The sequence below is a fragment of the Alosa alosa genome, chromosome 2 (genome assembly GCF_017589495.1).
Source record: "Alosa alosa isolate M-15738 ecotype Scorff River chromosome 2, AALO_Geno_1.1, whole genome shotgun sequence".
In the NCBI taxonomy this organism is placed as follows: domain Eukaryota; kingdom Metazoa; phylum Chordata; class Actinopteri; order Clupeiformes; family Clupeidae; genus Alosa; species Alosa alosa.
In genome coordinates, this window is record NC_063190.1 from 19,745,811 (window position 1) to 19,762,706 (window position 16,896).

The 16,896-nt window shown below is 44.7% G+C and overlaps 1 protein-coding gene across 1 annotated transcript in view; it reads right to left on the bottom strand.

The window, feature by feature from the left end:
• myo18aa (myosin XVIIIAa) overlaps positions 1-16,557 on the bottom strand; it is an 82,895-nt gene extending 66,338 nt beyond the window's left edge. The window contains 2 exon segments of the mRNA XM_048269541.1: positions 13,813-15,005; positions 16,451-16,557. Coding sequence (XP_048125498.1) covers positions 13,813-14,820 — 1,008 coding nt within the window. The 5' untranslated portion in view covers positions 14,821-15,005; positions 16,451-16,557.
• Between the last annotated feature and the right edge of the window lie 339 nt (positions 16,558-16,896).

The window sequence follows — 16,896 nt, forward strand, 5'->3', positions numbered from 1 at the left end:
TCTTTCATTCACTCATTCATTCCCTCATTCATACCAGCCTCACAACATGCCTTCTTTCATTCATTCATTCATTCACTCATTTATACAGCCATACCAGCCTCACAACATGCTTTTTTTCATTCATCCATCCATCTATCCATCAACCCATCCATCCATAAATACCAGCCTCACAACATGCCTTCTTTCATTCATACATCCATCCATCCATCCATCAACCCATCCATCCATCCATACCAGCCTCACAACATGCTTTCTTTCATTCATTCATTCATCCATTCATTCATTCACCAGTCAGTCAGTATTTTTCTCATTCATTTGTTCATCCATGTGTGTGCAGCCCACTCATTCATTCATTCATTCAGAAAAACTGGTATCAGGCCTATGAGATGAGGATACAATCCCAGTCAGTCAGTCAGTCAGTCAGTCAGTCAGGACATGTGATGACATGTCAGGACAGTATGGTCCAGTGTGCCCTCTCTAATACCCAGTAACACGGAGACAGACTTCACTGGTCACTCTACACAGTCACAGACAGACATTTCCTCGGTCAGTCACCACACATAGGCTCACTGCAGGAAAGCCAGTGTTGACATGTGGACTTAACAGGGTCACTAGAACTCAAGGGATTTGACAGGAAGAGGAAAGAGTGTGTGTGTGTGTGTGTGTGTGTGTGTGTGTGTGTGTGTGTGTGTGTGTGTGTGTGTGTGTGTGAGAGAGAGAGAGTGAGAGAGTGTGAATGAAAGCGAGAATGTGTGAATGAGTGTCTTAACACACTATCTCTCTCCCACTCCTTACCTTGTACATTTCACCAAAGTAAAGTAAAGTAAAGTAAAAAAAAGTGAAAAAAGTAAATGTTTTGTCTCCATTTTGCATATTCTCGAAAAGTTTCTGACCAGGATGTCTGCTTATTGTCTGCCATCTCTCCATGCATACCCCAACATATTACCTCCATCCCGAAGCCTACAGCAGCTGTGCTGGGAATTACTGTAACAACCCTCCCAACAAGCTTCCTTCAAATGCACAGGTGAATAAGAGTCCGATGGAACTGAGGATGTTCCAAGTACATGGAAACCTGAGTAAGTAACTTGGAATGTGAGGTAAACCTCCAACAGCAGAGCACCATGGCTTTGTTTTGGTAGCAGAAGACCCAGGGCTCTTCATAGGATTTACTACAAGTTTACTTCGAGTTAACATCAACCAGGTTTGCCAGAGGTGGAGACCGACACATACTTGGTATTAGGCCTGTGCAATTAATCAAATTAATCAATTAATCGTCAATTATGACTTCCACTGATTGTGAAAACATAATTTAATGAGTTATGAGTGATAAGAAGTTAGTGAGGTTCCCCCTTCACTGTAAAGTGCTTTGGGTGCCTGGAAAAGTGCTATGTAAATGCAATGTGTTGTTGTTGTTGTTGTTTTGTAACAATGCTCTCCTTTTGTCCTGAGTTACAAACCCAGTGCAATCCCTTTTTGCAGTGGTAACTGTTGTATACATTATCTTTATGTTTTGCATGTTTTTTATGCTTTGCTTTGATTTCAATATTGATCATTCATCATCATGATAATTATGATTTTTGCCATAATCGAGCAGCCCTACTTGTTATGCACTCCTGGTGCAGTCCAACTTTATATTGTACAACACTACGTTGTTAGTGGCACTGTGATAAGACTGCAGGTTTTCTACAGGGTGGTCTGATGTGGCTGTAGTAACTAGGTTACGATACAATGCAGGGGACAGAGGGGGCAGCCCACAGAACGCTAAGCTGATTAACGTTCCAAAGACACTGACCACACAACACAGAGTGTCTCCCTTACCCTCCCCACACACACACACACACACACACACGGTCTGTGTGGTAAACACACTCTGTGATAAAGTCTCCCATGTTCAAACAAGCTTGACGTCAGTGTGAAGGTGGATATAAACACTAAATTGGACTGTGATGATGTACACATACAGACACACACACGTATGCACATACACACAAAATAAAAACACACAAAATAAACACACACACACACACACACACACACACACACACACACACACACACACACACAGGCACACACACAGGCACACACACACAGAACCACAGACACACACACAGTTGCACAAACATAAACACATACTTGTGTCTACTGTGCCACCACACCAGTAACTGGTCTACCTTAGCTTCTATGTCCAATCTCTGCACTAGATGCCAGCCTGGCACATTACCTTGGAATGGAGGCCTCCGTTGTAGAGAGGGAAGTCAATCTCAGGTAACGGAGGGGGCATGACTGGAATAGCTCAGCTATTAATGATGATGGGCCTGAGGCCTGCACTCACACACTCACACACACGCCTCTCCTGCATCACCTCCACCTGACGCAGCGCTGCTCTCCACAACACTATTTTATCACGCTTGGTCGCAGTAGCCACCAAGGACACTAAAGAAGAGACTTACTGACCCCACCCAGAAGAACAAGGGCAAAGGAGATGTGTCCTGCTGCCCAGGGGTCATCCACTCAAAGGTGGGGGTTCACATTGGTTCTCTCTGGCTCCACCCCCTCTAGTAGTGACCCTGGTAATCTGGGCAGGCCCCTCCCCTTTTGCGGAGGTCTATTCTTAGAGTGCCGCGGTTTAATCCTGCCACCGTCACGGTGGCTAATGCTAATACGGTACGCAGTGACATCACCACTTCGCCCAGAGGGAGGGTGTGTGTGTGTGTGTGTGTGTTGCGAGTTGCTGGATGCAGTTGACAAACGACGGCAGACATTAATCCAATCACCGACACCCTTCTTACTCAGGCGTCAGTGTCATGGAGCATGTTCAACAAGAGATAAAGTCACCTGGACTAGCAACTCAACTCATATAGTACGCCAAGACAGTCCAGGAGCACTGGATCACTCTAACAAACACAAATACTAGCATCCAAACCAGTCCTAATAATCCTTATTCCTACATAGAAACTCCAGGTCTGTGTCTGTGTCTGTGTCTGTGTCTGTGTCTGTGTCTGTGTCTGTGTCTGTGTTGCTGGAACACTGTAATTTCCCTTTGGGGATGAATAAAGTATATATATTTATATGAACAACATCATGGCTTGAAGGTCTTTAGTGATCATTACAGCTGTGATGTTAAAGGTGATGCACAACCTTGTGTTGCATTTTGCAAGGCAATACACAGAACAAGATATTAGCAAAAATATAAGCCCTCTTCTAACAACAATTTCTGCACAAATATTCAGACATTATTTGACTAAATAACAAGGCTAGGACACCAAATGGCACAAATACAAGTTACCTAAATGGGAAGATGTGCCACAACAATTAGGTTGATGAAGACAACTGTAGGATTTTCATTAACACACCACAAGTGAATAGTGGCATTCAAATATGCTCAGGACAGGCAAACAATACACCTGCACATGACAAAAACTCCAAAGACCATGGTGCAACGCTGCAGATGTAGAGATATCAATCTGTTTTGACTCCCAAGATCACATCTCAGACCTGTTGGCACTCTGTTGTGAAGGATTAAAATACCATTGCTCTGACTACAGGACATGGTTTTCTCTTTAAAAAAACACGGACAGATCGAGTTTGTTTCTCTTTAAAAAAACACGAACAGATCGAGTTTGTTTCTCAGAAATGGCATCATTAGAAACCAATCGGTTGTATGTCTTTTGTTTATATTTAATTATTTCTAAAAGGAACAGAAGTAAAGAGTCTGGATGAGTAAATCACAGATTAAACAAAAAGACTTCCATTTGGGATTAAAATTACTGAAATGACATCGAACATACTGACAGATTTCTTTTTTAAAAAACACTCACAAAAAGACTCACTGGAGCTCACTCCAGACAAGCGGACTTCTCAGATTGACCTGAAAATCAACAGCTGGCTGCAATAATCTGCAGAAGTGTGGGATTTAAACTGCCCTTTCCAGCTAGTGCAGGGTTAAGCGACGAGCGCAGCAGGTCATGCCACACCCTGGGTAAATGCACAGAGTAGATACTGAATAGTAGTGTATGATAATGTCAACTCCTCCAGTTGCAGGGCAGGATGTAATGAATCCCCCCAGAGTTGAAGAAAAAGAGTAGGTGCATAATCACACAATGAAAAAGTTCATTAACAAGGTCATATTCATTTTCAACACCACAATGAAAAATGTCATAACCAGAAGTAGTGCGTGGGAATATGAACTGATTTCCCCCAAACCTATAATCTGTATTCTGCATTCCAGTGACAACCTTTCACCTGTACAAATACAGCAGTCAGTCCCACTACCACTTCAGCAGTGTTGTTGAATAGGCTGGGCCTCTTGCTCAACCTCCAAACCCTGGTGAACTTTGCCTTGGCCACGACAAACACAGGGAGGTTTTGCATCTTGCAGAGTGTTATCTCTGGAGACCCAGCCCAAACTTCAGACGCCATAATCACACATCTCGGCTTTAAGATGGCATGGGGACCTCCGACAGACAGAGATCAGAACGGGTTCAGTCTTGTTTGCCTGCCATATTTGGCCAACTTTGTCATGCAATATCCAAATAATCCCAGCAAAGCCACTTAGTCTCCCCTGACACAGTTTTTCTGTTTCTATTCCCCATCTTCCATCTTGGTAGCTACTTCTAAAAGAAACATACTTTGCCTCTTAAACGAGTTTGTGCTTAGAAAAGCAAGCTGGACGCTAACTTAAAAAGTAATCTACTAGCAACTAGCATCAACTACAGCTCTACTGATACTGTTGCTATTCCTGCAGTACAGTGGGGTCACAATGAGCTCCCTGATGCAAATGCAAAATAAAACCTGTCCCCAAATAAGCAAATAAGACTAAACTGATTGAACTGAACACCTACTAAAACAGGTCACAATAACACCACGAGACCAACTCAACAGGAATATTATACATAATTCAGACTTTATTAGTGACTTATACTGACATAATTAGCCACACATGACTGGCCGACATGTGACTGCTCTACTAAAGTGTTACCAAAAAATTGGATGGAGCCGGAGATCTCAATGTTCCTAGTTCCAGTTAATATAAAATAATAATAATAGCTGAAGCAAGTGCCACAGACATTCTTTGCAGAACTGAAAATAAGTCAGTGAGTGAGCAAGCCAAGGTTTTAGTTTCCTAGCGCTGCCAAAGCCCTGACCCCAGGTGCCCACCATGACCACGTGCTCCTGACTACCCACCGAGTGTGTGTGTGTGTGTGTGTGTGTGTGTGTGTGTGTGTGTGTGTGTGTGTGTTTCACTGGAAATACAAATGAGAAAGCTTCCTGTTTCCCTGCGGAGACCACTTTGGGCTCTGTGGGCAGTGCAGGGCAGGGCAGGGCAGTGCAACTGGCTGTGAAGAGGAACCCCCCGGACTATGACCTGAGGGCAACGACTGGGCCAGAACTCGGCAGAATTTGGGACTGTGCTGCTGCCAACGAATACAAAAAAATTACGCCACTTAGAAACGGAAATGAGATGACAGATTGAAAGGGATGGGGGAGTGAGATGAGGATGAAAATGGCATTAGGGGAGGGGTGGGGGTGTGTGCCATGGATGGAATCCAACAGACAGACACTTCCTGTGTTCGGCAGCTGGTGTTCAGCCAAGATTATCCATTACATAATCCCATCTAATCCAACAATTAATTAATGGACCCATTCACAAGATGTCTACCCCAGAGTTTGCAATGGCCAGCTCCTTACCCATAGGGCATAATGAACACATGGACACAAGGCTGCTGCAAAATATTTCAGCGCGCCCGCGCGTGTGTGTGTGAGTAACGGACACTCTAAACCAGAACTCCGAACAAAGGAGGGAGGAGATAACACAATTCAATCTGATCAGAATGTTTACCGCCATCCACACTCAAGGTTGTGCAAATATAGCACTGGGCGGCTGAATCGCGTGAATATGAATGAAATAAATTAAAATTAAGAATTATTTTCATTGTCATCATATCAGTCTAATGAATGCCTAAATGTCCCGTAGTTGTCTGTCTTGAATACTTGTGTCATCTGAGAGTGAGCGTAAACATATGTTGACTATAAGCCAAGACTGTTCACCTGGATTTCCAGCTGACTGAAGGCTTACTCACGTGCGGCTCCTTCATGCCAAACTGGATGTGACGCTGGGCTGCGGTTCCAAGCACAGCCCAGAGTGGAGCATCTGGACGCAGAGGCAAGTGGAGCGGCACGGAGGGAGGATTGCAGAACCCAAACCGGCTGGTCAGGTTCGGTGAGGTCATGGACGGAGCACCAATAGAGAGACCCTCAGAAGGTTAACATGATTCAATGTAAGAAAGTAAGTCAAATTGATTTATAAAGCACATTTAAAATACAGTTTACCCTGACCGAAGTGCCGTACATAGTGCATTAAGCAGATTATAGCTAAGTTACAGAAAAGGACAATACATGGATACAGATATAACAATCATACAAGAGCAGAAAAAGCCAGGGAGAAGAGGTGTGTCACACACACACACACACACACACACACACACACACACACACACACACACACACACACACAGAAGAAGTGTGTTTTGAGCCTAGATCTAGTGATTGGGCAAGATTCAAGTTCAGTTTATTTTGACTTGGGCTATCATTTGACTTGGGCTGCATCTATTCAGGAAACATTCTACAAAGACAGTAGCCTGGCTAATGTCAGTGCTCATCTTATTGAGATGGGGTCTAGGAACTTTCATTTTCTCGTATTTGAAACGTGGTTTACGAATGCCCAGAGCCATTTATTGGGCGCTGAGAAAGTCTATCAAATCTGTAGTGAGTCTGTACGTAGCTCATAACCGCTTCGGTGTGTCGTCATTGTCTTGCTGTCCCCCCTCCGTTCTGTGATTGGTTCCTTCGTTGAGGTGAAAACGAAGTCCATGGAATCCAGGCTGCCTAGCAGCGTGAATAAAATCATGCGCAAGGCAGCATGGGAAAACCCAGGCTACAAAGACAGGATAAGATATATTGATTAATACATCTAGGCATATGGTTAACATGCACTGCACTGGATATCACACACTACATAATATATCATACAGTATGTGTGTGTGAAATAGATCCACTTTAAGGTGCCAAAATGAAACCACCCTACACTCACTGCACTGTAGAGCTGTCTTGATCTAGATTTTCATTGCAACCATAGGAGTCTTTAAATAGAACAGTGAGTTCTAGGTCAGTTCCACGTGCCACCATTTTCTCATTTCTACAGAGCCTCTCTGTCATGGTCACGGCAAGTGGGATGTAGGACACCCCAGATAGCTGTTGACTGGTTCTGACCCCAATCTGACGAGGATCTGGTGTGAACGTAGCCAATCAGGCTTAGATGTGGTCTGAAAGTAGCCAATCAGGCCTAATTGTGGTCTGAAACCTCAATGGACTTTAGACTTGAGTACGCTGAGAACCCTGAGGACATGATGGAGGGGGCAGAGAAGGGAGAGAGGAGAGAGATCTCTGCTAAAGAGTTGAGCTGAGAGTTCAGTGTGGGAATTTCATTCCGTGATGCCTTTGGAGTTACAGTTTACCAGAGATGTACCACATGCAACAGATGTGAACACTCCAAGTGTGCTTTTAGACCTTGAGTTACTTCGGGCTAGCATTATAGCATTATTGCCCAGAATTACAGTATAACCTACATTGGCAGGTTTGATTTCTGGGTAGGCTTCTTACACAACACAGGTTAAACCCGATGGGTTAGCAGGTGTTGCTTAAGGTAGCCTAAAGGTACCAGACAAACCAGTGTTGTTAGGGTTGTTAGCCTTAGGGATCTCAAAGCAGCACCCTATTTCAATTCACAATTGACTAAATTATTATTTTAAATGTCGAATTGCACAATTAAATAGAAACAAAATGCATCACCTAGAGCTAAACTGCTTTACAGGAAATTGGCATCAAGCACTTGTCCAATGCCACTGCAGCAGTAGGAGAACAATAACAGGATGTTGTGAAGGTTTTGATGCCAGGCGGCTCACTCTGGGTTTTTATAACCCAACTGGCAGCATTTCTGAATAGAAGTCTGTTGGAGACCCAGCAGCAGTGTGCCAAGAACAAACAAAAAGCTGGCGGTCTGCATAAAATTCAGGAAACTGAAACTCTTGGGTTTATTGCATATCTGACCCTTAGACTGGGATTTCTTTACAAAGTGTGAGTGTGAATGACAAGACCTCATATTTGATCCTTTTGAAAACACATCAATGCAAAAATAGGCCTGGATTTCATCCTTTTCACCACAAGGCATTTGAGTTATGAAACGTGTCTTGATTCCAGGTGTTGTGGTAGTTTGAGTTCTCTGTAGTGGAGTACAATGTGTTCTGTGGTGTTTTTGAGATGAAGAGTGTCCACTTTCTGTTGCAGAGCAGAGTGATTCAGCATCAGGACACACCTGGTCATTCATCTTCTGCTGCAGATGCTTAAAATTCTTCAACTATTCACACTAAAACTAAAACAATTACAAGTATCTATAGGCCTTACTCTTCATCCATCAGCAGAGGATGGCCTTTGAAGTTTTAACTTATGCTTGCATTCTATAAATACCACAGTATGGGGCTAAGCCCTTTCACACACACGGACACACCTGCACAATTACCCAACACCCCTCTGACAAAGACAACAGGAACGTTCTCCACTCCTCGGTCTAAATGAGTCTCTGCTGTCTATACCACAACGCTGGGTTGGCAGGAAGCCTGGTTGTGATGGTCCCATCACCCTTAATTTAACCCCACATCCTAATGGCCCTGACCCTCCAGCTCGCCGTCCCTCTCTGGCTGTAGCTGCCCCAAGCCGACACAAGATATATCTATCTATCTATCTATCTATCTATCTATCTATCTATCTATCTATCTATCTATCTATCCTCTCTCTCTCTCTCTCTCTCTCTCTCTCTCTCTCCAGTAATACCCACTCACTTCTTAAACAAGAACAGGCGTCATCATAAGGTGAAGTAAGTCCCAAAAGTGAAACTAAAATCCAGCACATCGGCATTCATCTGAGCCAGACCAGGATCATCATGTATGGTGACCCTCTACCCATCATATATTGTAACATTTTATGCACATCAGACCATGAGCTTTTTATGTTATGCAAGTGGGCACACAGACTGACCCAATTACAATGCCCTCTTCCCCCACTACTGAGGGGAACAAAGGCACTGGAGTTTGCCCCATAACCAGCTTCAGCAGGGCAAGGGCTCAGCCTAAGCTAACCACTCTGTGTCCCTTTAAACCAGTCCCTCACCTTATCTGACACAATAACTCACGTCTGCTTAAGGTGGACACAGGTTGTTACCTCTGGAAGCCCGTCCCACCTTCAGATGCAGTTGTGATCAACCAATCACAGCCCAATAAATGCAGTATGTTGATTTTATGAAGATGACGTTGACTATAAGGTGATACCAAAGTTATAGGAATCTGAAAGAAGATATGTAGGCTAAACAAGCTCATTTTAATGTGTCTTAAAGTCCAGAGAGGCTGTTATCTGGCTTCATAAAATATCATATGGTACACAAAGACTCCCTTCTATACGACCTCAGCAAGAGTTGAACTTTAGCGTATCGGAATGGAATCCAAGGGAAGCGGAGATAATAATATGTGACTGAGCTTCCAGGATGTCTGACAGGCCCACAGGTGGGCTGAACACACACAAGAGGAAGTGTGTGGTGTGTGTGTGTGTGGGGGGTGGTAATGACCAGCACTAATGTAAGAAGGGTCAGTGGATCCAGAGCTACACTGTAGCGGCTCGAAGATGGATCCAGTGTGCAACCCAACCATCATGTGAACATCACAGGGGCCCCACATGAGGCGAACAATCCTGTGACTCACAGCTGGTGGACGACCCGAGAGGCAAACACATCCTCCCTGAACGCTAATGTGATATGAGCAGGTCCGGTGCTATAGAGTATCCCAGCAACCAGAGAATCCCAGTGGCCAGATGCCCCAGAGCATGTGGACCATGGTAAGCCTCTTAACTCAAACACTCAACTCAAACACCCCCACTGAACCAGTGAACTACAAAAAACATCTGGGGACGCTATGATTGGGCTCACAGTGGATTCTGGGAAATGTAGTGTACTTCAGATGCAGCAAATCTTCATCAAAAGCCTCTTACACTACCAAAGTATAACTGATGATTATTTTAGACCCCTTTTGTGGTGGCACATAACAGCATGTCTCTCATGCAGAGAAGTGCCACATACACACTAACTGCATGTCTCTCATGCAGAGAGGTGCCACACACACACACACACACTCACTCACTAACTGCAACAGCCTGTAGCTCATTCTCACTCTTCATTCCTCAGCTCATAGTGAGAATGTCGCAATATCAGAGTCCAGTTCCTCTGGACATAGAGTCGCGGACGCGGTGTCCTTGAATAAAACAGTACACCACTAATTGCCACGGTAAATCAGGCCTTGCACAGATGGTCTACATGCTATCTTTAAGGAATGAAAAGCAAACTGCATGCTGGGGGTCGGAGTCTAAGAGTATTCATGTAGTGTAGTCTCTCTCTTTCACAGCAGGAAAGCACTAAACTGTATTCATGTAAGGCTCAACCATAACCTGCACAGATATGACTTAAGCATTATGTGTTACACAAGCTGTCCCTCTAATGTCGAACGCTCACTTTCAGTAAATGTAATTAAGGGAGAGATGGAGGGACTGAAGGATGTGAGGGGCTGACTGAGGGTAACCTACATCTCTGAACAGGGCTATCTTTAGGACCGTACCATGGGGATGACACAAAAATGTGTCACCGCTTTCCTGCAGCAGTCTGACAGAAAGTGGTGCAGCTTAGCCAAGCTCCTGTTAAGAGTAGACTTGGAGCTCCATTCAGCACTGACTAGGGCCAGTCCTCCTGCGTCAGGCTTTTTGTAGGATGTTGTTCTTCAGCAATCTCATAATAGTTAGTCCAGTGTTTCCCACAGAATTCTATTTGTGGTGGTAGGTGATGCAAACCTGTGCAACGTGGTTATGATGCCAACAAATGTTTTAATGTTTTCTTTAAACATGCATGCAGGTTCATTGAGAGACAGAGAGACTCAGCGGGTGCACATAGCTATACAGTGAAAATTTTTCATCCAATTTAAATAGTACAACATAGAAAATCATTGTGTGGTGTTATTATGTTATTATTGTGGTGGGCCACCACAAATAAGTCTCTCTTAACAGTAATGGCTTGGATTCTGACGACTTCACAGACGCCAAGGATAATTTATGTTTAGAGAGCTGAGAGAGTTGTTTTTTTACAAAGCTACTGAAACCAACTGTTAAAGACACATAACTTTGCAGAGACAGGGACAACGTTAGAGCTTGTTACATCATCAGGTTAAAATACTTAACTTGTAAAAGAATTATGTGACACCATTGAAATGTTTTATCTTATGCCAGCTTATGTCCCAAAATAGTACTATGTGCATATCACAAACACACATATTTCTTTGTAGATGGTATGTTTGGAACTTTTGGCAAATCAAAAATATTCAATAAACATAAACAGATCAAATAAAAAAAATATATTCAATGATCCAGATACACATCAGTACTGAGTACTTTCCTTTCTCCACCATGATGAGTGGGAATATCACATGATGTCACTGGAATGTGGAGTTCTTCAGTGAAGGTTCCACCAGAAGGATGTCACCATGTAAAACATTCTCCCCCTCCCCCTCACTGGCTTTCTGTCTCTCTGACAGAAGATACTGTAGGACACAGGTCTGGGAACAGCTGGGAAAGGGTTAAAGTGCCAGGTGAAACCAGAAGAGGAGGACATTCAACACTGATTGCATCACCAGCTCCCCTTGGGACAAACAAAGCTTCATTGACAGTGTAAAGAAGAAACAGGAGAGAGAGAGAGAGAAAGAGAGAGAGAGAGAGAGAGAGAGAGAGAGAGAGAGAAAGAGAAAGAGAGAGAAAGAAAGAGAGAGAGAGAGAGAGAGAGACTTGGGACAAACAAAGCATCATTGACAGTGTAAAGAAGAAACAGGAGAGAGAGAGAGAAAAAAAAAGAGAGAGAGAGAGAGAGAGAGAGAGAGAGAGAGAGAGAGAGAGATAGACAAGTCCCTCACAAAAACCCCAGAAAAACATTTGTCTTTCTGTGAAAAAACAAACGTGAATTTGTTTTAGACTGAAAAGAAACATTCTCCATGTCATGATGAATAGAACATCATGAGCTTAAAACAAATGTCCATCCTATGACAGCAACAGAGAGGTCATCGACACACTGACAGGCTACCTGCTTTCCAGTAGTGGTCTTTAAAATAAATCAATTCCTATGGTTCTTCTTCCCCACTGAAATGACACAAACTATGACCCCAATCAATTAACTCCCAGCAAGACAGCAGTTAATGGGTGATAACTGTAGTGATGAAGAGCCCACCTAACTGCTGTGCTGCCCCATGCACTATTTATGGAGTATGCTGTATTGCCATTGCCACAAAACTTCAGTCCAAACTGCGTTGTTTACATGGACATGTCCTGGTTATTGTCAGGTTTTTAAGTTTTCCAGTTTTGTGTTGCGCAGGTAAACATCATATCGCGATTTCAGAACCCAGCATAAGCCCTTATCCTGGTTTTGAGAAATCCAGTATGCTACTGTAGCTGGAGTACTCAAAAAAGAAAAATACCGGGGTCCTGTATGTAGCATTTATAAACCTTATCCCTGTTTCTGACAGTTGCTGATTCTAGAGTGCTACATGCAAGACAGATTGCTGATTAGAACCAAATAACGTGGCACTCTCCTGAATGGTGAATATGATAGAAATCAGGATAAGTGCATGTTAACGCAGTCAACGAGCCTTCTCTACTACTCACCGTTACCAATTCTGACAAGCTGAGAGAAAATGTTAACTTGGAACACATGTCAAGTCTTAGGCCTATGTCCCCACAGTGATTATAAAGGTGATTCAAAGGTGCAGTCACTAAAAGGCATCACAAGCGATTGAAGTGGCCCATTCAAAGGTCCAGTCAAAGGTTTAGCCCTCCAGGCCGACAAACACATGCTCATGTCACGCCTCACACCTATCCCAAATGACACTTAAGCCACATACTTTACATTGCATACCAATGGTTTCAAAACGAACAACGCAACGTCTGGGCCCATTATGATGCAACAACTGAAAGCAATTCCAACAGAAGCGTGACCAGCCGTGGCCTACTGCTTCAGGCTTGAAACCGAAGGGTTGCTGGTCCGATCCCCGACCAGTTGGAAAAATGTGGGCGGGGGAAGTGGTTGAGCACTGCTCTCCCATGCCCACATCCATGGCTGAAGTGCCCTTAAGCAAAGCACCTAACCCCTCACTGCTCCCCGAGCGCCACTGTAACACTGTGTTCACTGTGTGCTCTGTGTGTTACACTAATTCACGGATGGGATAAATGCAGAGACCAAATTCCTTGTATACTCAAGTATACTTGGCCTATAAACCTGATTTACACACCAGACCAGAATACTCACCAAGTGAATTTGGGTCTGGTCATACTATCTTAAGAAAACCAAGCCACAGTTTACAGTGTCTGGGGTCGGTGATCAAGAAACAGAGATCTATATGAAAAATGGCCGGCCCGAAGCAAACAATACGGACTGATGTCTTGCCAGGTGTCACACAAAGCCAGGTTCCTGCAGTCTGCAGACACACACACACACACACACACACACACACCTTGCAGCATGTCTCCACAGCAGAGTTTTGCATGCTAACCTCACACACACACACACACACACACACACACACACACACATCTTGACCTAGCATGCTGACTCCACAGCAGAGTCTTGCATGCTAACCTCACACACACACACACACACACACACACTCTCTCTCTCTCTCTCACCTCGCATGCGTCCCTGCTCCCTCCCTCGATGTTCCTAAGCCAGCAGCTGCTCAGCTCTCTCAGCTCCATCATGGCCTGCACCTTGAGACGCACTACGTCGCCCGATTGCCGGATCATCTCCACGATCTCGTCGCGGTTCTTGTTCTCCACGTTCTGGCCGTTGATCTCCACCAGCCGGTCCCCCGGCACCAGCCCCAGCGCCAGGTCCTTGCTGCCCGAGCCGGGCTCGGCGAAGTGGACCACGCGCCGGTAGATGGAGCCATCCGGCCGGTGGTCCAGCATGGTGGTGCGGCGGAGTGAGAAGCCGAAGTCGCCCGTCTTGCGGCGCTGAAGTTCCAGTTCCCGGGGTTCCGGAACCTCAGGGACCACCACCGCCGGCAGCCGCAGGTCCGCGGCAAACGTCTTCTCGACCAGATCGGGAATGCGGACGGGCTGACGAGGTGTCTTGGATCGAGGGTGAGGCTCGTATCCTCCATCCTCCACTTGGGGGGACACGGCGGCCGAGTTCTGACCCGACTGAGCAGTGGACTCTGGCGGACTCTCCTCTTTGCTCCTCTGGGAGAAGGAGAACCGCTTCATGATCTGGCCCACCTGGGAGTTCTGCTTAGCCAAGGGCCCGAACTTGGCCGCCCGATCCCGTATCGAGGAGGCCCGACTGGACGCGTCCTGCGTGGCGTCCTTCTTCAGGTCGTCCCTGGAGCTGCTGGCACTCATCTGGCCCGAGCTCTGGCTCTGGGCCCGCTCGTAGTCCACCCCGCTCAGACTCAGCTCCGTGTTGCCGACCACCTTGATGGGGATGGGGCTGGAGATCTCCAGCTTGCCCTTGGAGTCGCGCTTGGAGCTCCCGCGATGCAGGTGGAAGAACCCCCGCCTCATGCCCATCTCCTCCAGGCTCTTCAGCTCGGCCGCTGACATCCTCTCCTTCTTGTCCTTCTTTTCTTTCTTGTCCTTCTTCCCTCCATCCTTCTCAGCGGACTTCTCCTTGTCTTTCTTGATCAGATGGAACATGTTTTGGCTACAAGCAGCACTCTCGCCGTGATCGTCTGTGCGTCTGCTCCAGAAAAGCTATCCCATACAGGGGCCGAGTGTCAGGTGCTAGCCTACTTCCCATATGGTGTTATTCTATGCCCTGTAGCCTTCTCCTCATCCCGTGCCATTTCATGACTGCTGTGTATTTCCCACAAATCAGAGACCTGTCAGACATTGAGGGGAAATTGCATTAATGCCTTTATTTGTTAAATTAAAGATACAGTACACCTTTCCAATTATCAACTTACAACACAAACACAGATAAAGGGCCTTGTGTTCATCAAAAGCAAAACTTTCAATAATTCAGCACATAGCCTACTCGCCAACAGTGTGTGTGCACAGTCAAATAATAATCCTTGGCAAGAGAAAAATATGTCCAAACAATTGAAGATAATATGTGAATGCTGTATTTGAGATTCCTCAAGCACCACTCTTGCAGCTGGTCTTTACAATTCACCAATATCTAGGCTACTTTTGCATAAGAGGCTAAAGAATAGGCCTGACTCATTTAAGCTATACATTTTAATTAAAGTGCTTTCAGCAGGCAAAATGATTATCACCAGTTACAACAATAGACCTGCTTTTTTGTTATGTAATTAGAGCCTTCAATACAGCTCAAAAAGGTCGGAGACACTGCACACTGCAATTGTTTTATCGCAAGCACCCACACAGGTCACTGAAACACAAAGAACAAGGTGTGTTCTTCTGACTTGGCGACAGACACGTGAACTACGCCGTGTTTTTCATCTCGCAGTCGCAGGTAACGAATTCTAATCTAGGCCCACGTTTAAATTCAATTCATTTCAACAGCCTAGTTTTAAAAACTCCTCCTAATATTGCTCGTCTCATTTCAGGATATGCACTGTGAGAAGATCGACATCTGAAACCGCAATCGTTACACTTCACCATTTTCCACAACACAGGTTAGGCTTGTACCACCTGTCACTCACTCACTTCCTGAAAACCTTACCTTTCCCCTTTACTACTCTATTGTGTGACTAGCCGCTATATTTGACTACCACACTGAACATTAAACCCTGGTGCTAGTTTTTCACAACACTCACTTCACTCCAATACGGAAAAAAAATAAAAAGACAGAGACATAATCACAATATAATATCCTGCATGTTCTGTCAACATTTGAAAAGTGACAAACGCATGTCATGTTGCAAGTTTAGCTCCCTACAAGCAAGTAGCGTAATGAGGACTGTTGGCTATCTTGCGTGTTGATCCAATAAAATAGGTTAGCCTACATTAAACTCCCACTGTCCCGAAGACACTCTGTACAGGGATGAAAAGAGCTTCATTCTGAAATAGTTGGCCCATTACACTTGGAAAAAGAGTCAACAAGACCCAGAGACAATAGGACGCGATTAAATGAACTGACACGCTGTGCGCAATTGTCATTTCTCTGAAAATCCGTCAGGGTTATTGTTGTGGTTGATAGTCCAGAGCTCACTCATAAGGCTCTCTAAGCCTCTTTGCTCTCATTCTTTATCACACCGGTAACTCCGAGGATACGCAGGCAGCCTCAGAACAAACCATGATAATTTAGTAAATTAAATTTAAAAGATAAAGTACTCACGAAGGTAGGCTACTTACCACTTACCTATGTGATGGGGTGGAGGTGTTCAGAACTCCTTGCAAATTCACTGCATAGGGAGAGAGAGCGCCAGTGCGCTGTAGCACTTTTTGTACTGGGCTACTTGCCCTGCCTGGCGGTTAGTAGGACACTACACACCATTGCTTTATGGAAGTCGTTCAGCAATGACCCCTAGTGGTATATTTCTGAAATGCATATACGTTTGCATCTGCTGTGAGAAGCCAGCGGTAGCCTACTTGTCTGCTGTAGGCTAGCCGTATTTGCATAGGTTAGAGTAGACAAAGTGTCATACTGGGCTAAACGTCAAATATCAGATCTAAAACAAAAAGAAAGAGAGCTAAAGGTTTATAAAGAAATGTATCATGGACACCAGGACAACTCTTATTACACCTAAAAAAGTTACACCTAAAAGTTTCCCCTGTAAAAACAATTAAGAGAAAAATAGAGTTACT